General features: G+C 37.4%; 1 protein-coding gene across 5 annotated transcripts in view; it reads right to left on the reverse strand.

Annotated features, from left to right (window-relative positions):
• Nucleotides 1–1,027: 1,027 nt before the first annotated feature.
• The window catches only part of CHID1 (chitinase domain containing 1), a 105,839-nt gene continuing 84,262 nt past the window's right edge, over nt 1,028–22,604 (reverse strand). For 4 of the 5 annotated variants that reach the window (XM_032188472.1, XM_032188474.1, XM_032188473.1 and 1 more), the window contains exons 11-13: nt 6,491–6,571; nt 3,473–3,515; nt 1,028–1,452 (exon numbers count right to left, since the gene is read on the reverse strand). In XM_032188472.1, coding sequence (XP_032044363.1) covers nt 1,354–1,452; nt 3,473–3,515; nt 6,491–6,571 — 223 coding nt within the window. In that variant the 3' untranslated portion in view covers nt 1,028–1,353. Of the gene's footprint in view, nt 1,453–3,472; nt 3,516–6,486; nt 6,572–22,604 lie in introns of those variants that run through there. The other variant, XM_032188475.1, reaches the window with a different exon arrangement.

A 22,604-nucleotide genomic window follows, 5' to 3' on the forward strand; every position in this document is an offset into this window, starting at 1 on the left:
TTTATTCTGCTGAAACCAGCAGGGGCAGATAAATCCCCCGCTGAGATTAATTACTGGGAAGGGTGGATGCAAAGAGAGGAGTGCAGTTATCTTTGTGACAACTGTAAGTGGCAAGAAGAACACCAGTGGGAGTACAGAGCTATTGCCTGGATCTCTGCTGGCGACCAACAACACCCTCATCAAATTCCCAGCACCTCCCCTTGGTTCCTTACAAGAAACTACCTTGAAGCCTGTGTATTTCTACAAATACAAAACACATAATCCAAAAAAACAGGACAATTTCAGGAGGGAAATTCTGGCTTTGTTTTTAAACTAATGGATTGTTACAGCTTTTTGGTTAATAAAAATAAATAAATCTGTTTTATGGAGGTAAAAGTACCAATGTGTATAGTTAAAGAATGACAGCTTTATTCAGAAAGATGGTGATCACATTGGCAACACCTACTTAAGTCAAGGAATTGTCAGAGCTGCTCTGGGGCTCTCTTGGGGCTATCCGTGTAATCCATCATTACATGCATACTTCTCAGTTCCATTGCAGCTTTTGGTGCTAAACACTACAGTTCCCACAAACTAACCACTAATGCATCATGCACTGGTGCTAAATACTGTAAACTAAGAAACTAAGCAAGTTAAGTAGAAGAGAAAAATCACAAAGCATCCTCTCTTGTATGAAGAAAAAAAAAAGAAAAAAAAAAACGGTTTAGAAACAAAACATGAATCAAAATTACTCCAATTTTGAACTACCTGATGAATTTAGCAAAATGAAGGAAACAAGCAGAGTCAACAACACGGCTTGTCAGTATTTAATCCTCAATAAGCCTGAGGGAAAGATATCTAATTGCTCCCCTACCTGTGCCACCCCCCTCCCTCTTATGTTGATTTACCTTATCAGAAGACAGCAAGCTGCAGAGAGTCCAACAGATATTAGATTTGCTGTAAATATCTGTTTACATACTTTTATTATTAGCAACAGTAGTTTGAGAGGTCTCCATCTTAAACTTTGATCAGATGGTAAGAACTTGTCCATTTTATTTCTTGTAGAAAACAATTTCAATTCCAGTGCCATCCCAGTTGTGTAGGTCTGTTTTCAATGACTGTGAATTCAGAAGCATTATAATAAATTTCTGTGGCTTTTCTTTTCTTTTTTCTGAATGTTATCAGAAACCAACGATCACATCTACGTGGCAAATCAGAAAAGCTTCTTTATTGGAAAAAAAATGCAATAATTTTTAATACAGGTATTATATAAATTACAAAACATACTTTAAAAATCACCTCTCTGGTATACCCAAATTAATTGAAGGTTGGAGTCTCAGCGAAGCAAATAAAGTCTCTCCCAGATCATCTCTTACTTTAAAGAAGGTCATAAAAATAATCCAGGCCTTGTCCCAGTTCCCAGATGGATATTCCAGTGCCCAATTCTTTTGCAAGCTCTAAGCGCAACTGGATGGACTAAGACAAAGACACATAAAGCAATTAGCTTTTAGTCCGTGACATCAGACATTCCATGCTGCCATCTCTTCATACCATTTTCAGACTTTAAAAATAACCATCTGTGAACTAGATACTGAAAAACTTGAAGTCTGTATATCAAGTATTCTCTGGTTAGAAAGCAATCATTTAGTAAGAGACAGTTAATTGCACCAGCTAATTCAATGACCTAATACACCATAACCAGCTAAATAGACAAAATGCCATGGAAATAAATCTGATTTATGAACTATGCAAAGGACTATTCTCATTTAGGCTATCACTTCACAACTTACAGAAATCCTAACTCTTCCCAGAAATTTCCCAAGGGTAAAATAAAACTTTATCACTGAAGACAATTAGAACAACCATCAAGATCTTGTGCATACCCTTGCCTTCTCTCAAGACAGAGTCATAATTTTCATTATCAGAATTCTATTTTAGAATGATTCTGGAAGATTAATATTAAAATGTATCCTATCTGTGCTACTGCTATTGATTCAGAATTAGTTTAGCCATTGGTTTACAAGGGAACTAATGTTACAATTCACGTTCTGAACTTCTTTCAGTTCAGACAATAAAAATAATTCCTTTTGAGTCTCATTTTCAGGTTTTCTGACTTTGAAGTGCAGCATTGCTTGAACTGCACATACCACAGGGATGCTTTAAAAACTCATTTCCATAGGAAACAGAACAAAGTGTTGAGCCACCATTAATACATCTGCTGGAGCCAGACTTCATGCTTGCTTTTATCTTATTATGAACAAGTCAATTTTGAGTCGATCAACCTACCAGTGACTATAACATTAAAAAGGGGAATAAACACACCTGTGAGAGGAGAAATAAACCAACATGCAGTGTTCCACTGATCGTCCTGATCACCGTTATGTGACTATTTGATCTGCCTCAGCATACAAGTCTCAAAGTATTTCATTACAGCCTTGTTAAAATTTGAAAGAAAACCTGCTTCTGTAAATTCACCAAACACTTCAGTTGAATATGTTATTAATATAACAAGGTGTAAAGAAAGAAATCTACAGGAATAAATGTTCCTTAACCAGGCTAGGACTGACTCTAGCAGGGTTAAATCCTTCCATAAGACCAGAGAGGATGCAGCATGACAACATGCAGCACAATTTGTCTTTTCTCTGGTAGATTGGCAATGAAACTTTCTGTCACTCCAAGACAGATACTAGGAAGCACATAGTTAGACACGGTGATTAGTATCTCATATATTGTAGTATTTCCACCTGTATTAGATTAATGAAGGGAAATATAGTTGTATTAACAGAACATAAGACAATATTCCCATTCAGAAAAATGGAGCTTTAGATAATTTCACACTAGTTTAACCATACAAAATATCTCTGCTCTCTCCAAATATGATATATTGTCACTAAAGAAGCAATTCTCTTCTAATATTAAAAGCCAGAAGAGGCTTAAGATGCTGCCTTTAGCTTAATTTGAGAAAACCTAAAAATAGCTTCCTGGGAATTAAGGCAAGTAACCATTGTATCATGTATTCTCATATATTGCAGACTACTGTCTGCACAGAAATTGCATGTCCAGCCAAAAGACTTCAGTAAGGGCAAAGTTTTCAAAATACTAAATATGTTCCAGAGAAAAAGAATGGAAGATAATAGGCTGATGAAGGGCAACAGTGCGAAACAGGACCCCATTACAGAGGAAGGTGAAACCAGCACCTGTTAGCACATGACCTGTGCACTCAAACAGATCCTCTCAGAGCACTGTCTGCCCTGGTGTGTCTTATCTCAGACATGGCAAATCTTCAAAGATTCTCCAAAACCCATTATGCATTAGACAGAAAAAAAATATCTCGTACTGGAAAATGAAGCCTTGAATCATAACAACTACATCAGGGTGAATTTCTTTCACAGAAGTCTAAGCCCACTTAAGCATTTTCCAAATTGTCTCAATAATGCAAGTCCAGTAAACACTTTTTTCCTCTTACCGCCCTCTGACCTGAGAAAGTCACACCTACCTTCAGTGTTGGATAGAAGATGGCATGTTTTCCTCCTTTATTTCTGCAAAACAGGGAAAAAAAAAAAAAAAAAAACAGTAATCACAATAGCTTTAGTAGACTCTCATGGGACTTTTAGCTGGGTTTATAATTAAAAAGTTTTATTCTTTCTAATAAGAACGAAACAAAGACAGTGCTGAAGAAAACTGCTGACTTCATTGTGAAGAAGTTACCACTTTTAAAAGTAAGCATTACTATGCCACTATCAAGAGACCACTTGCAATTTAGCACCTTGTCTGAGATTTCTTACCCAGTGGTCATCCCACTCTGGAGGCTGAGGGACACTGAATTCAGATACTTTTGACATTAACGTCTGTTCAGCCCTTACTTGCCCTCTGACTACTCTAGTTACTGAGTGCAGGGTAGGGCCAAAATGTTCTCCAGTTCTCTTCCCTTTCTACTTCAGATAAAAACCTTCTACTCCTGCTCCTTTTCTACTATAGATACAAACATATCACAGTACATGAATCAAAAATGATTCATGTGGTGGGTAAAGAAAAGCAATTAAAGAAAAGCAATTAGGGGAAGCTACACCTGCACTGTGTATCTGTAAGTCAAGTATGCAATCTTTTCACTCTCCAGCCGGTCTCAGTTACAGGAATATTTGGCAGTACATCAAACAAAATATGTATTTACTCCACACAAGTGGTGTTTAAGGAGGACAACACTTAAAAGAGGTGGAAAGGCTAATAGCAAAAAACAGAGGCTCCAAGATGTCCAGAAGATGTAAACTGAAAAGGACATCTCAAGCCAGAGATGGCTTGATACAAGATCTAAGTAAATACCTTGTGATGCCTTACTGCAGCTGAGTGCAACAATATTGTAAAACTGACAGATAGTAACAGGCAGTTCTGCCTACTAAATACTTACTGGAAAAAAAAGAAAAAAGATGAAGACACTTGACTGTCAGATGCAAACTGTGAAAAATTTCCTCAAATAACCAACCATTTTTTATGTCAAACTAAATGATACCAGTATAAAATACACAGGCAAGGCAAGCTACAGTGGGCACAGATACCAAGGCTGCATTTTAACCACTAGAAATGAGAAGGATGAGTTACAGGTGGTCTCACAGCATCACTTCACCAGTTAGGCTAGGAGGGAAGGCAGAGTGCTTGGACAGACCAAGCGGACATTGCTGGTCGAATCTTTCAACTCAAGCAAATGCATACCTACCTGTACAGTGCACAGGGACAGACACCCAGCGATGACAGACATCTGTGATTATTTGTAATATATTCTGCTTCTTACGTGAAAACCATTAGCTGTGGTTTGCTTAAAGATTCACGATTTGATTTCTTAGCAACTGCAGACATGCAAGATTTCCAGGTGAGATGCTTTACTAGTGAAGCATATTTCAGGCCTACCTGCTATTCCCATCCAACGTAACTGCTCCTTTGCAAAGCAAGGTGGTGCCTGAAAAAGTGTTCCCTTATATAACCCCCTGCATTTGGCTGAACTACTGCAGACACAGTGAGCCACACAGTTGCCTGCCAAGCACTGCACACCAACTGAAATTCAGAGTGATTTTCTTACCCAGCACGTTTTACGCATCAAAAATTGTTCTTGAAAGGCCACAAACAAGAATCTCCAAAGACTGGCTTTCAAAGGCAAATGATGTAGTACTACTGACAAGCTTTCTCTTTCCAACATGTTCAGTTTGGAAGACGTTTAGGAAATGTGTTTCCAAAATGAATCCCAAACTCATGCCATTCAAACAGAGCCCTCAGATTTACTGCTTTGAGAGCAAGTTTTCATCCAGTGGTTATTGTGTCTCCAACTGGATTTTGCATTAAGATCAGTAAAACAAAGCTTTTGATTTATTTCTCTTTGGTTAACACAAAACACCTTGTAACCGTTTGACACAGACAAAGTAACCGTGCAACAGGATACCAAATAATTAAAAATGAAAGGACACAGATTCCAGTCCTGCTATACAAACACATAAAATAAATTGAAACATTGCTGACCTACAAGTAATTTTTTTTTTTTTCTGATAAGAGATACATGTAAGCTGAGAAGTTTACAACGCAGGCGAAAATTGCAGGTTGAGAGAATACTTGAAAATTAATTACAATACCTAGGTAGGGCAGGGCTTTTGTTTTTGTTCTTTTTTTTTTTTTTTCCTCAAGTTCAAAAATATCCAAAGCAAAAAGGTATTTATTAAAAAGCAATGTAGTTACATTACTGTTTTTTTTCTTAAAGCACCCCAAGATGTATTTCACTCTTAATTTCAGTGCTTCTTCTCAGCAGTCTTCAAAGCAGTAAGATTTTGTTTGTAAAATATTACTGTATTTTTGTATGTTTGTATATAACATATAGCAAATTATTACTGAGGCTTAATAAGATTTTGCTGTTTGTTTAACTCTGTTTTAAATGGATTTTTAATAGCAGCAGGAAACCTCTTGGCATTTCCTGATGAAAAAGAGAGGACAAAGAAAGTTATTAACCTTTCCCTTCATGCTCTTGGGAAAACATTCCCAGACTTTTAACAATTTCTAATGTTCACCTGATAGTCTCATTACCCTACTCCACGGTGCATTTTACTTAGTGCAATTGCTTAACCAATCTAGTCACTAGGACTTCTAAAACCAGACTCCCATTCCACAGACTTTTCTCAGAACTATATTTGGCTGAGTTACTGGTAATCACCCAATTAACTCACAATACTAATCTCAGATGCTCAGAGTAAATGACACTCAGCAGATAACTTTGATGGATAGCTTCTAAAGATATGACTCATCAGACTTCTCTTCCGAAGATTGTGTTAGCTTGGGTTATTTCATTAATCCTTCCCTGATTTAATTCTCTTGCCTGAAGCACTCTTATGCTGCAGTTCAGTGTTGACATACAGATCACAAACAACAGAATTTCCATTTGCTGAATTCAGTTGCATACTATAGTTAACTGGTAATACATTGTGTACTGGGCCATGCCTAATAATATTTGCAGAACAGTAAGCAAATAACTGTAACTCACTTTTTGTATTTGAAGTAGTGTTCAGCAATTTGTTCATCCCAGACAATTTTCGGTTTGTGCTCCTTCAAGGTTTCAATGTACCTACAAATTAAAAACATAGATATGGAATTAACTTTTCTAAAAAGCAGTTACAAAATTAAATAGCAGGCAATTCTAAAAAGCAGCTTTACCACGCTTAGATGCTGAACACTGTATCAAAATGTTCTTGCTTACAAATAATTTTCTCAGTCAATTTTCCAATTTGCCATGTTTGCATTTATAAGCTTTTTTATTTAAGCAGTGAATGAATTAACATTCATCAGATAAGAAGATGAAGACTATTCTTCAATATTTTTATAGTCTAATTCTTATATATGAAAGCATAGGAACTGAAGTCATTCCTAGGTTGTACCTAATTAGGTAGCATGAGGCTAATCAATGCACTTAATTATAAGCCACTATTATGTGATCAGAAAGGCTGTCCGGTAAAAGGGGCTTAGTTAATGTTCTAAGAATAAAATAAAAAACTATAAAGCTTGTTTAAAAGAAAAAGTTACTGTTAAGCAACTTTTAGCAAAATTTTCTTTACCACTATCTTCTTGGCATTATTTTCTTTCATGGACATTTTGAATGGGGAATAATCTACCTCATATCTACTTGGCACAAAGTGGAAACTGAAAATTACTTGTATGCAAAAACTGTGTAGGCAACTAGTGCAGAATGGTTAGTATGTTGTAAGCTGATGTTCTTTGTTCCCAGCATCATCTCAGCACAGAGACAGTGTCTCCTTGTGTCTGCATCTTCGACTGCACAATGGAAACAATGCTGCTTGCTGCCTCATGGAACTACACCAGAAGATGGCAAGCTACTAACGAGAGACCACAGCAGCATCACAGCCTCTAGCACGTTCTTCCATCTCTTCTGCAGCATTGTAACCTGCAGCTTTGGCCAGCAAGAAGGCTGAATTAACTCTGCTGACAACTTTCTTGACTACACATTAGGGGATTTATCTGGCCACGGTCACTGGTTTCTTTTTTTTCCCCTTGGGGATTATATCAGCAATTTAAATCTGAACTCCTGTTAGCAGTTGTCCATCTGTATGATGATTATATAAAACAATCAAAAGCAAACACGGTGGTCATAAGGTAGCATTAAAGATAATTTTTTCCATTAATAATGTTTCTATAAAACCTAGTAAAACTATACCTTTCAGAATGTGTCTCATTTCCCTTTAAATCTTGTTTGAAATTTCTCCCTCCTAAGATGACTATAAATTATTTCCATCAGACACTACCCTGATCCCATCAATGCTGAAATTCCATTTCACTATACAGTTAGAGAAAGAGAGAGAAAGAATTTGTATTTCTCAGTTCAAAAAAGATTCATTTTCCCCTTCCTTACTAATCTAAATTACTACTTGCAGAATTGCAGGGAATGTTTTCCTTCTTATGCTGTGGTTTGCTCATTCATGTATTGGCAAATTGTCGCCTACTGCTAGAAGGATTAGAAAAGATTTTCATTTCATATTTAGGCCAACCCAAGCATGCTATTTAAGTATCTACATAAGCAAACAAATGGTATCAGCTATTACACTATTTCTCAATACACACATGCCCAGAAACAATATGCCTTTCCAAATAGTGCAAGTTAAACCTTGGAACCTTCACATATCCCTTTGTAACAAATACAGAATTGTAAGTTGTCCCACTAGACAAATATGAAAACAGATCTACTTTTCTACATTTAAAATTTAAGGATAGCTTTTAACATCTTGTCCCATTCCAGTACAGTGACTTCAGTAATGGCAGGAGCTAACCTTTGTGCAGAATCAAAAATGAGATGTTACAGCCCAGAGTTATCACCCAAGGAACCCTGGCACACAGTTTTCTTCTTCAACACATTCCCTCACTTTGGAAGTTCTCACTTCTGTTGCTAAAAATCCCAACACGATTAAAAAATACTCAACATACATATGAACGAGCTTGAAAATTAGAAATGTAACTTGCAGCAATTATTACAGCCTATTACATGTAAGGTATGCTGTTATTTTAAAGTTGTTCAGGCATGCACCTCATTTAATGAGAACCCATCCTGACCATGCACAGAGAATTTATTTTCCTTTCTCCTGCCTCTGGGCATTTATCAACATTGTATGTAAGAGCAAAAGTGAATTAATTCATCTTCAAATCACATCCATGGGGATGATACTAGCTCCAAGCTTGACTTTTGGAAAAAATCAATATTAAGCCCAAAACTGTAACTATCATCCGATAATTTTGTGTGTCTGACTTTAAATGCATTAACTTTTTTTTTTTTTTTTTAAATTGTCTCTGTTAAGGACAACAAAAATTCAAAGTACAATGTTCAAAATAGGGAGCTCCCATTTACTTTGATTGCAACTGTGCACAGACATCTTCCAGATGTGCCATATCTCATCATCTCTGACCTATCCTATTACATGCATTGTAAGAAGGGTTACTGTGTAAAACTGCAGCACACATATTACTGCACACTTGCTTGAATCACAGTAATGCTAATCAAACATTCTTAACATGTTATGTCCTAGCTGAGGTGGTACTTGACTCAACAAACATTTGACATGTAGTTATTTCTTAAAAAATACTGGATTTAAAAGAGCAATTTTCCATCACGCTGAACCAGACAAGCATGGGATATTGGCATGCCTGGGACAGAAGAGATCCAGTTTCATTTCCACATTCTGAAAGAGGGAAAGGGATGGGCAGGGAGCTGATCACAAACAGCCTTCCTCTTTCTCTCCACCTCTCACCTCACTCCTCTCCTTTCTCGTATTCATTGCCTTTTTCCTCTCTTCTCTTTCTAATCTCTCCCTTTTTGTACTGCCACTTTCATATCCCTTCAGACTAATTTATTTTCTTCCTTGTCCGTCAGCTCTTAACTTAATAGACTTCTTTTACCAAGCTGCTTCAGCAGCTAGGGTACGATAAACACAGAAAACCTCAGCTGCCTTGCACTAGCCATTTCCCAGGAAGCTGTGACCAAAGACAAAGGAAGTCATGCTCAGTTTCTCCGCTCCTGGCCTGAAGCACAGATGAAGCACCTGGAGTGCTGATGCTTCTAATGAAGCTCCAGTGCAGAATTTCATTGGATTCATCTCTATTGAGCCTCATTTCCCCTCCGGCCACCTTCATATCTAGTTTAAAGCCCTCTAGATGAACCCTGCCAGCTCTGGGTCTACAGTCCATTTCCCCCTTTGAGACAGGTGGGACCCATCGGCAGCCATCAGGCCAGGTACCAAGGAAACCTCCCCATGATCAAAAAAAAACAAACATAAATTCCTACAACGGCACCAGCCTCTCATCCATGTATTGATCAGCCAGGCCTTCCAGGTGCACTCAGTATCCCTCCCCATCCCTGAAGGGACAGAGGAAAACACCACCTCTGCACTCACTCCATCCACTAAGTGCCCCAACCCCCTGAAGTGCTAGCCTTCAGGCTTCTCTCAGCACTTTTATTGCTGCCAGCCTGAATTATCACTAAGGGATAATAATTAGAGGGGCAAACAAGGCCAGGAAGGTTCCTGGTAATATCCCTGACCTGGGCCCCCAGGAGGCAGCGGACTTCCCTATGGGTAGGGTCTGGCCGACATATGGGGCCCTTTGTTTCCCTCAGAATCACCCATGACCATTATCTTTCTTTCCTTCTTGGTGGAGGCAGTCTTGAGGCGTGCAGTTGACCTCCTCACCCTAGACAGCCTCCTGTATGGACTTTCCCCCACACCCCCACCACACTGTCCCCCGAGCTCCCGGGCCTCAAACCTGCTGTGTGAGGGCAGCTGGGGAGGCAAGGTGGGTAGGGAGGGGGCTCCCCTGCGACGCCGAGCAGGGACCTGTTTCTGTTCCTCTCCATCTCTCAGGTCCCCTCCCTCTGCCCGACAGTGCCAGGGCTGGGGGTCCCCCGCTCTTTGGGGTGTGTCACCCTGGTGCCTTTACCTCAGGCACGGCAGGGAGTGACTCCGCAGGCCTAACTCCTGCTCACACCCCCGTAGCCCTTAATCTCCTCACCTCCTCCTTGAGCTCCGCCACCAGGCTGCTCAGCTCCTCCACCCGCCCGCACCTCACGCAGGCAGCATCTCTGTCACCCTCCAACGGCAGCGACAGGCTCAGGCACCCCTGCAGCCGGAGCCCTGAACAGCCACATGATGGGGCAGGCACTTGGCATGGGTGGCCACAGTCCTTTTGGCGAGCACTGGCCGCCTGGTGGTGGCCATGGCTGCGTTTGCTGCCTGGGAGGCAGCCAGTAGGTGTCTTACTACAAGTACAGAAGAAAACACAAACGTTACAGCCTTTCTATGCATATAGGCTTACATGTTCATGGCGCCTCTTATTCTCATTTAACTTCACAGAAGTTTTATAAAGAAAAAGCCCTGAGGGCTTACTCAGTAGCGAAGCTGGCAAATTACCCTAGGGAACCGCAAGTACAGCTGAAAGTACCCTAATGCTATCTTTTCTCAGTATAACCCAAATGGTTCTCCTTTATAAAAAGGAAAACAAAGTTATATATCGATCAGAGAATAGAAGTAATCACGTATGAGGCAGAAGAGGTGCAAATGTTTATGTATTTAAGGTTTTGACTCAAACTGGCAGATACAAGAGGAACATATGAAAATCTCCTTAAAGAAAACAAGACCTTTATTTGTAACCTAATAAATATTTCCCAGACAACACAGACATACCAGATTGAGGCAGACGGTTTGCGTATCTGTTTGGATACCTTTGATAACATGCTGCTGTTCAGCAGTCCCGTTTTATTTTGCAATGATAGAGATTTAATATTTTTGTTCTTATCCTCTGTTTGAAATGCTTAGGTGAGGCTACAAAACATGCCAATTTTCATTGCCAATTGTTTATGGTAACAGCTAGTTACTAAGTCACTGTTTGTTACACGCATTCACCTTGGGTATTTTCTATCAGAAATCTTTGTTGGGCTGACCACAGACAAAATCTCAACTTCCTAGCTGAAGCATCAGACAGTATTTCCCTTTGTATTTGTTCAGTTAGCTGTGGATTTTTCTTTCCAATTTATCCAACCTAACACATGACAGATGTGTTAGGGGTTTATAGTATTTACAGAGGTTTGGTTGTAGTAGCTGTTGCTACCTTGCAAGAATGAGTTCCTTGCCTTTAAAAGCCTGTTACGTTGTCTGGACATCTCTTTCTGCTCTAGCCGAAGGGCACCTTCCCGTCAGGCAGAAGTTAATGGTAGAAGAGTTTACTATGCTAGAACAACAAGCGGGATTCAGGCAACCTTACAGAAACACAATTCCACAAGAGCACTGAATGTAATAAGGCACAGAGTTACAGACTAGCTCACAGAACAACTCTATTTAGTCATATTTTCAGAAGTTTAGTCTGACTATTAGCTAGAGGATTTATGTGTTTGTTTTATGAACTCAGTACATGGCTCAAGTCTTCACTAAATCAGATCTTCATTTAGTCTTGACTGCCTTAGCACACATTTTTAAAAATGTGACTATTTAACAGAAGTGCGATGTTGTCTCTGGTATTCATCATGGAATTATCACCAAGTAGGCATGCGACCGGACGAACAAAGAGTGACACAATTCTCTCTCAATTTCGGAAACAGGTCACCTCGAGGTTAACACAATTCTGCTTCTAACTTATTTCTGTTACTTATTTCTGTTATTTCTGTAACTACACCAGACAGACCTCTCATTATGCGCTCACTTCTAAGCAAACATCTTCTCCCTCCTCACAGTTTTAAGTTGAAATTAAGAGGAAAAAAAAGAGAAAAAAATGGCAGATGTATAAAACAGTCAGATGTGAATCATTTAATAATTTAAAAGTTGATCTGAAGTAGATCCTCCCCTCTCTCACACTTCTTCTTTCATAATTAAAAATGTTTTCATTAGCTATCATAACTGTCTCTGCTGTACATCAGGGACAACGTGAAAAGCCTGCTTTAAAGCAGATTGTCAGACTACATTTTGCAGATGTAAGACGCACCACACTGCAAAAGCAAACTGATTTTCCTCCAAACTCAGTCCATCAGCAACACATACCAACAAACCACATATAATATTAAACCTAAAAAAAAAAAAGGAAAACCCTTTTCCTAAATGTGATTGAAAACTTGTATTACTTGTGAAAAGACAATTTCAATAAAATGTGTGCAGCTGTACTTATTACAACATCATATGTCAAATCACACAACCTGCACTTAGTTATTAAAGTACTATATTAATTTTCTATTAGATTTTATAATCAATGTAATGTTTCAACTATTCATTATGATACTAGGAAAAGGCAGGAGGGGGAGATACCGTTTTTCTAAAGTCTAGTTACAAAAGTATTACAATAAACTCGTATGAAACAGAATATTCAGCAAAAATACTTTGTTAGCAAAGTATGTGACCTTCTTGTAGGATGTCAACTTCTAAGAAAAGAACTTCCCTCATTCTGAAAAATGAGAGAATCATGGTTTTCCCACTTTTTAATTTATTCCGTTTTAAATCACTTGCCTCATTAGGCTCTCTGTACATATATTTATATATAAATATATTTGGGATTTCTTTATTATTTATTATTATTATTAATTTTCTCTCTGGACAGGATTTGTAATCTGGATCTTTTGTGGCATATGGAAAAAAAAAAAAGACAGTGTAGAGATCTGTATTAAACTGAAATCTGTCTAGGTGTCCCCACTACATGGAAAACTGCACTGGAAAAATAACCCTCTTTTCAGGACAAGCCTCAAACTACAAATGTTGTTTCAGAATGTTTATACCTGAAGATGATAGAATTCACTTTGAGCACAATGAAAGCATTGATTACTCCAACCACACTAATGCATTCTCCACCATAATCCAGGATGAGAATCATCTCAACACCAAAGATTTGAGCACATAAACTTCCATTAGAGATGAGGAAGAGTAAATGGAAGACTAATTAAATTATACTGAATAATAAATAAATAATCTTGCTGTCAAAAATATACATAACGCTTAAATTACATAACAAGCATCTACATTGAAGAAAAGAGGCTGAGTCACAGCAATGTTATTCTTACAGAATCTTGTAATACATATTAAGTGCTTCCAGGCTTCCAAGACAATGGTACATCTAAAGGAGAATTGAAAATATGTATTGTTTTGTTGAGAAGCCAATAGGTGATTTTTTTCTGAACCACTACACTGACATTACTGCAGCTTAACGTCCATCCTTTGTAGATGAAACATGGGTCCTAATAAATTCTTGTTAGATGATGTATCATAAAAGTAGAGGAATTAGTCCTTGCTAGACTGGACAACATAAATACAGAAGCTCTACTCCACCTCATCCAATAGTATGTCTTACTACAGTCTTAGACGTGACACCATCTCTCTGGTTAAAAACTACTTCTCAACATAATAAAAAATAAGCTTGTTTCAAGAATCAGCAGGTTAATCGTAAAAAGAATTTTTTGAAGATAAAAACTACTAGTTTAAGGGCACATATTTTGAAATGCTTAAGTAACCCTCAAGTGAGGTTGAAGCATTTTCAGATACAGTACTCTAAATACAATACTGTGCTCTGTTCCTCCAAGAACTGGTATTATACACAGTGCACGTGAAAAACTGAGGCTGTCAATTCCTGGATGTGAAACCGAATAAAATTCAGACACACTAATATATCTACTACTCAGCTTCAGCTGTAAATAAGAAAAAGTATAACTATGGTAGTTCTGCTGTATGGCAATTTGTTTGTTCATTTGTTTGTTTGTTTTAACAAATAAATACAAAATTAAAAGCTTTCCAGATTACCCTCTTGCTTAGAACATGCAAATCTGCTATATTAATACAGTGCTACACAGATCGCTACAAAAACTCTTTATGCTGGGTTTGGAGCCTGCTCCATGGCAGATTACAATAATTTTTATTCAGTGTATAGGAGATGTATTTTGATCAACTCCAGCTATGACTGGATGAAGGTTGAGCTACAGGCACTTGATATCCCAAATTCTTCCATGCCTGATTTAAAATTGCAGATAGAACAAAATTACATTTCTTTTCCATCCTCACCTAAAAGGTCAGATCTTTCAAATGCCAGAGAACATCCTGACTAACTCTTCCAGTTGCTTCTTGCATTTCTCCTCAACCACACCTGAATTAAAACCACCCCAGTACAAACTCAAGGTGACCAGCACCATCACCCAAAAGATTTAACAACCACAAAAGAAAGAGGGAGCATCTTTCCCTCACCCTGCATCAGGTAAGGAGCAGTGAAGTTGTTCCAAGCCCCCATCCCAGCCCTGCCTAACCTGGAGCTGGGGTTCTGTGGTTGCCAGGAGGCCTGAGCCAGGTAGGTGTTCTTTGCTTGGTAGCAAAGAAGAATGAAAGGGAATGTACGTTGGGTGCAAGCAGCAGAAGGCACAAAGGGTGGGAGAAGGATGCTGTGACTGCAGGTGAAGACCTGATAGCGGCATAGCTACCAGATGATGTTCTCTGGTCAGGCAGAGTGTAAAACTCACAGGCTGCAGGATTCTGGGTATATAAAACTGATCCAGGTCAGCAATGGCGTTAGGAGAGAAATGTTGTCTCTGTTTTCTCTCCAGAAATAGTGTAGGCCAAACAAAAGCAGTGTTATTTGCAAGGAAACAGAACTTCAGGTGATGAACAAACCTATCTACAGTAGGGGAGCACAGCATGAAATCCTATCCACTATTGGATTTCTTCTACTTCACAAGATGCTGGCAATGAGATGCTCCACTTCAAGGAGCCTCAGAAGAAGAGTGTTTAGATTCCTTAACTGGGAGTCATGCCAGGCCTGGCATTTCCACCACCAGTATCTCTGCCTGTTCCACCCTGGCCTTACTACTAGCGGGTTTTCAGTAAAACATGACCTGTGAAGGCAAAGTTGATAGAAAATGCTAAAGCATGGACATGATCTAGCTGTTTAACAGCTCTCTCCCTTCAAAGCAGTGGGAACGTTCATATCCTTCCAATCCCTTGAAGGCAGCCCCTGCTTCAATGGCCCTGCACTCTGTATTTAGGGTGTGCTTCATTCTTGTGCTATAGGAAAGGCAGCTCTAGAGGCAAGAAGGCAGCATCCCCCACTGCCCTTTGCACCTTTGCTAATCCCGAGCCTGCTGAATGCATCAAATCAAATGCTCCTGAGAACACTTTTAACTTCTGCCCAACAAACAATTTCATGACAGCATTTCCCTCATCAGGGACACAGTTCTCAGAGCCCTAAGACTGTAATTTTGAATGATGCTATCACAAACAATGCCCACTATTTACTTGGATCCATTTTTGTTTATATGTGAAAAGTGCATAGTAAATACTTTCAAAATGCAAGAATAATTATTAACTTTAAGTAAAAAAAAAGAAAGAATTCAACTCAGTAAGATCAATTGAGACAAATTATCTAAAAGAAGAATCAAAGAACTGATAAAGCTTTGATTATCTTAGTGTGCTGCTTTAGTTTGATAATATATTTTACCCATGGTCTCTTAAAACTAATGCATTCAAAAGCTATTTAAAGTTACATTCCTAAGTGGAAGCATACTGTAATATTCTCTGACTTCTACAGGTAGCAAGGACCAAAATCCAACAAGTTTTGCTCTTACTTCTGAGGTTTAACTGCCACATTCTCATTGCTGATAAATCTAGTTAAAATAGGACTACAAGGTTATTACATACATAGTTTTTGAAATTAATTTGCTGGAATGTCAATTAAATTTTGGTATTTCAACCTAGCTCTCACAAAACTGAAGAATGTTTCTAAGGCTATTCTATGTCTTTTACACATCACCTGTCACACTTCAAGTCCAACCTTGCAAGAGCTGAACACTAAATGCTTTCTGTAAGATAAAAGAAACACAGAATAGTGATAGTTTTTTGGCATGAAGTAGTTACAGATGTGCAGTAATACATTTAAATGATCAAGCATAGTACAGCAAACAGTATTACCTTCACATGAAAGAATTCATAAATTCAATTCCTGCCTGCAAGGACTGTAGTTAGAGAAGGCACCTATGCTAGATGAAAATCTATGGTACCTCAGTAAAATCCAGTGTCCTATGCAGCTATGAACTATATACCCATTTCCAGTTTTTGGGACTGAGCTAAAGAACAAAGAACATTTCTGCTGATTTTCCAGTTCCTTCTTAATACTTATCAAAGGGAGTTTTCGCCTCTCAATTGACCATATTTTAGTCACAGTTATATAGAGTTATTTAGGATTCACACCAACGGAACTACTACATGGCTTTCAGCCTTTGTTTTTTGAAAAGATAGAATGGTGACAAATTCATGGAAATAATTATTAATATCTCATAAATGATACAAATTTCACGGGGTTAGCACATTTTAAACAGGCTTTAGAATAATCTGGATGGCACTCTTGACTTGAATTGGAAATGGACTATGAAGTAATAAAACTATATTTTATCCAATTAGAGTGGAGATTTATGACTTTTAAGAAGTTATCTTCATCAGGGCAGTTAAATACTTGAGAATTTATATCTTCTGATATTTAGTTAAACTAATACTAAGTCATGTGGCAGTATGTAAAGAAAACCCAGCACTTTGCACCATGAAAAAGCAGAACATCTTCCATATCTGTGCAGTAAGTCAGACAAATATTTATGTATTTTTATTTGTTCAGTTTTTGCCAGAAAAAAACATATCTGTGCTTCCTGCTAAGATATGTTAAGATTATATTTTAAAGCAAAGAACAACGCGCGTATATTTATTCAAAATGATTTCCAAAAGAGGTGTTATTTAAATCAAATGGCAACACTTGGAGCACAAATCAAGGGACAAAATGATGCTCATACTTTTTTTTTTTTTTTTTTCCTTAAATTAACTGGAAACTTCAAAATGGAATATTGTCTTACCTCTAACAACTATGTGTACATATATACTTTTTACCATTAAATGAAGCAGACTGATTTTTCACATTAGCCATAACTGCAGTCTTCTATCAGGTATATAGCACTCTGGACACAAAGAATCTTTGGTTTTCTGAAGAAATTGCTAACTTAGAAGAACAGCGTTAATAGGAATTACACTCACAGCATCTGTGGGCTTTGTGTACATTCTAAGATTTTGTTACTGCCTGAGGAAGTTAGAAAGATACATCTTTTTGCCATGTTTGAACAATAAAAGTTTGTGTTCTGCAAATATTTGAGCGAATTCAAGACAGTAAGTGTTCACAATTAATCTGATTACACCGCCAAAGGTAAAACAGTACAGCATGTTCATAACTGAAGTGGTTCCACATGCAAATATGTGAAATTGCAAGAAGGCTTTCAAAATACTAACACTTTGCATTCCCTATACAAGTCATCCAACACATGGAGTAATCACCAGTGCAGCTGTGCAATTAATATAAGAAGTCCTTAAAACACCTACTAATTGTAAATCTGAACAAGTTAAACATTAACAAACACAATGATATGTATGTAACAGAAGGCCAAACGATAAAGACCAAAGTAAAGTTAAAGAGCAAAAACTCCTGCAAGGCACCGATTAATAAAAGCATAGTGGAAGAGACACTAATAAAGTGGGAATGAAGAAATAATGTTTTTGTTTGTTTAAAAAAAATAGAGAGAGAGAAAAAAATCTTGGGCAGACAGAGTTTATCACTTTTCCCTTTTGCTTCAGTTTTCATCAGTGAACTTTTTTTTTTTCTTTTCAAAGTCATAAAAAGCATTTGATTGTGTTAACTGAAACATGGATTCCATTGAATTAAGTCTGCTAAGATAATAAATAGGTTCACCACCACAAATAAGTCAACTTTTCTACCTTGAGGGAGGCCTGAAGGGAGAAGTAAAGCTTTCCTTCTCATTGCAAAGAGCCATTTCAAAACCATATGGCAGAGGTGCCATGTGGGAATAACTCCCTGTGCTCCACATATCTAATTATCACAAGCTCCTGCTACAGTCATATACCCAGAGAAGAGGTACGAATGACCTTGTTAAGTAAAGAAAACATAAAAAGAAGATGATTGCTAAACTAGAAGATGAAGAGAAACAGATGGGACTGTCAACTGTAAAACCGCAAAGCCCTGTGATATAAGAACATGAACAACATGGAGAACAGTACCTGCATTAGAGGAAAAAGTTCTAGCTGAAGTCACTGGAAGATTTACTGACCTATGTTTGGGATTGCCAAGGCTTTTGCTGTGCATTATTTTAATTCTTTTTCATAAGGTGGAAGGATGTAATCCACTGCAGCTATTGCAATAAACCTGAGTACTGCCTTATACATATTGCAGTCTACAATGCAGCCTTTGCACCTCTTCAGAAGCTCTTTTATTTCTGTCCCCCCACTCAGGATGGCTGCTTTCTTCTCAAATCCAGGAGTCCTGAAGACATAGGAAAAATACCTCCCCAGAATATAAAAAGGCAGGTTCTTGGCTTTTCAGTAAGCTCTGATTCCATAGCTGGTATCAGTCGATGATTACCTTTTGATCAGTTTTCTGATTGATTTTGTCACTGCCTGAACTGAAATCCCAAACACTATGTTGTGAGTAATCTTTTTTCCTCCAAAGCTCTACATCTGTGGATTATGATGATTACTGTCTTTGATCAAATGCTCAAAAAGTTTCAATACTTGGAAAAACAGGAGAACTCACAGTAATATACAACCAAGAGCCTAAACCCTAACAGAGTAACACACTGGAAAGGCCAAACCAGATTTTATCAGGCCATTTGTCCATGTGTTTATCAAGTCAAGGAAGGTCTAAATGTATCATACGTGTTATAGGTTTTAGAAGCTGACAAGAAGAGATGAAGGAAAAGGAAAAAGGGGGGAAGGGAGCAAGAGCTGTTTTTTATTCTTTATTCTGAGCAAGCAAAAGCAATTCAAATATGTTGGAAACTGGTTTGAATCCTGGGGAATGAAGAGATAGGTTATTAGACCTATTAATTCATAACCACGAAATACATTCCAATTACAAGTGGTTTCTGACCCTTTCTGTCCCCACAGCCATTGCAAGAACCTCTTTAATTACTTGCCTCTTTTGCAATAAAATACAATTAAGCCGTACTAATTATTTGACACAAGATATTTTAAGTATGGAAAAGTCTGACCAGTTGCTATAACAACACAACATAATGAGCTTGACTGGCAGGTATTACAGATTCATGCCTGTGATTGCTCCTCCCTTGTCATAATGGCTTTGAACTGCATCCCCACTTTCAAATCTATCATCTTCGTTGCTATTTGTTATTTTGTACCTACAGTAAAATACGAACATGCTGAATACAAGCACACTCAAAGAACTCATAAAACCATCAAATTGTCACAGCACTTCACACTTCAGGATGATTGCATAAACATCAAGCAATTAAGACCGAGGTGGGAAGGCTGGTGATTAAAATAAAGACTCCTTTTTGGAAACAAGTTCTTCCTCTGAAAGATAGAAGTATGGGATAAGGTTATAAATTAAACTAGACAAAAGCAATACCAACCCAACCAGAAACCACAGGGATTTTGTATAATTAAACAGTGACTTCTCCCTAGCAGCAACTAAGGAGCAACTAATATTTATGCCACGATGCATAAATATTTCTTCAGAAATGCTGTAACAGCTTTAGCAGATGTTTAGAAAAAGGTAATTTAAGGCAGATATCAGAAAATTATAAAAACTTTGCAAGTTCTGTACATGATTCTAGATGATCTTCATTGTGTCCAAAAGGATGCCTGGTCATGAAGTGAAATGAGAAACTAAGCTACCAAGTTAACAGAAAAGCAATTTTAAGGAAGCAAGACAAGATTGCAAAATTTCAGGAGCACTTTGCTCTAGCTTACATCTAAAGCAAATCAAACTGTTCACTACTTAATAGTTCCAGTCAGATTCAGATTTCATTTTTTAACACAATCAAAGAATGATGAATTCAAAAGGAATCCAAAACGCTGCTCCAATGTTACAGAATGGCAACACCATTCTGTAAAGAATTGGTTTTGTAATTTTGAGTGCAGAAGGACAATACCGAAGCTTCACAGAACTAGAAATATTGTTTCATTCCAGCAAACAGATCTGTTGTTCATAATAAAATACAAATAACATATCCAAGTTTTCTTACCTTTCCATTTGCATTACTGGATATTAAAATTATATTTGAAGCTAACTGTATTCATGTTTGCTTTTACCCACAGGCTAAACCATTCCTTGAAAAACTTTAGTTTTAACAATTAAAACTGAAGGCAAATGCTAGAATTTTACAACTATGACCCATAATTAACTACAACTTCAAACAGAACAGAGTAAAAAATTCTTGACTGATGTCTGATATTCATCATTACCACCAAACCTTTCTTTTTGACCTTGTGACTTCTTTAGCTAGTCAAACCAAATGAGGAAACATAGCAGACTGATAAAACAAGACTAAAATTCACAAGTGCTTTAGAAAACAGTACACACCTACCATTTTGCCACTATCAAATCAATCCTCTCTCTCCTTCATTGAACAAACAAGCATAACCCAGCTCTGTTCCTCTGCTAGTCAGTGTTACCGGAGTACAAATACTTGCATTTGGTTCTACAAATATTTTCAGAAGAGAATTTAGCTAAAGCATCAATTAAGAAAATATTTAAAACATTAAGATACATTAGTTACCTTAAAAAATATAGAAATAAATCCAAAATATTTAATTAGTAGTCATTACACAATTCTCCACTAAGCCAAAACTAGCTATCTTGCATTGCGTACACAGTAATAGTTTTTTTTGTTTTGTTTTGTTGTTTTTTACAATAATTACATAAATTTAAGCTTATTTCTTTCTTAGAAAGTATATGGAGTTTTAAAGATTCATATCTTAGTCTATGAACTATTTCAATACAACATATTTTAGCATTTTCATACAAAAAAATGTTAGTAGGACATATTGTAACAACTTCTGAGGTTAAAAATTTGGGCAATCTTTACCACTATAACATTAAAATGAAAGAGCACCTGATAGAACCTGGCCCATAATGCTTCAGCATTAATCACATCCATAATCATACATATGTATCATATTTAAAGAAAGGAAATGAAATGAAAAGGATCAAGGAAGGGAGGTAATAGACTGTGATCTTCTGTTTAGTTTGATTTTCACAGCTACTAAGAAAGCAATACATTTATTAGTCACACATGGAAAGTCACATCTCATGGGTGAGATCTGGTAGACTGCAGGATGCTACGACTGACTGTACTCGATCCCACCCCCACAAATACTGAAGAACATAGTCCTTAGGTATGGAAATATTTCCTCTCCATGAGGCAGTACTGAAAAATTGAAACTGAAACTTCACATCTTTTTCTGAAAATAGCCAGGATGGTGATAGTCATTAAAAGAAGCAAACAAAGAATAATTTATCTTCGGCACCTCTTGAACTTGACTAATTGACTGCTTAACTTTCACTGCCTTTGAAGTGTATTTTAATATAACTATGCAATCACTGTATGCAAAACATACTAATAACTTCCATAATTTACGTATTCCAAAGCATTATGAAGAGTAATGAACCTTGCTGTTGAGATTTATTATGCAAGATAACCTAGTCAGAAAGTTTGTCATTAAGCAGCCACTTTCCCTTAACAAAAAGTGGAAGAAGTCTTCACTAATGGAGGAAACACTATAAAATACATCTTACAGGTACATAAAGGCTACTTTAACCATTCCAGAAGTTTCTGTAAAATTATGGGAACTTCAGAAGTGTGAACAATTATTCATCAAAGGTCTCCTAAGATTTTTCAAGGTCAGGTGCGATAATGTTTATTTCACAACGGTCTAGCATCTTCTAAATGCTTCACTGGCATTATTCAATTAACCTTCAGAGCAGTCTATCTTCCACATAGAGGCAGAGATGGTAACTTATGTCACTAGTAAGGGTGATGTGTTCAAAGTCATCACAGGAATAGAGGTCTGCTGTTGTAAATAAAACGGTGGGTTTCTGTATGTAAACAACTGATTATTATCAAAATAGGATTCTGAAGTAAACTTAATGCACTGTTTTAATACAATTAAGTATGTAAAAAAAAAATAATAAAGCAACCACTCACTTGATTAACACTTTTCTTCCTAAATATTTACAAGAAGCACAACTCTTGATTAATCACCCATTTGTTCACCAGTCTGAGGATAACATCAGAAGACAAG

The sequence above is a fragment of the Aythya fuligula genome, chromosome 5 (assembly GCF_009819795.1).
Source record: "Aythya fuligula isolate bAytFul2 chromosome 5, bAytFul2.pri, whole genome shotgun sequence".
Lineage (NCBI taxonomy): Eukaryota > Metazoa > Chordata > Aves > Anseriformes > Anatidae > Aythya > Aythya fuligula.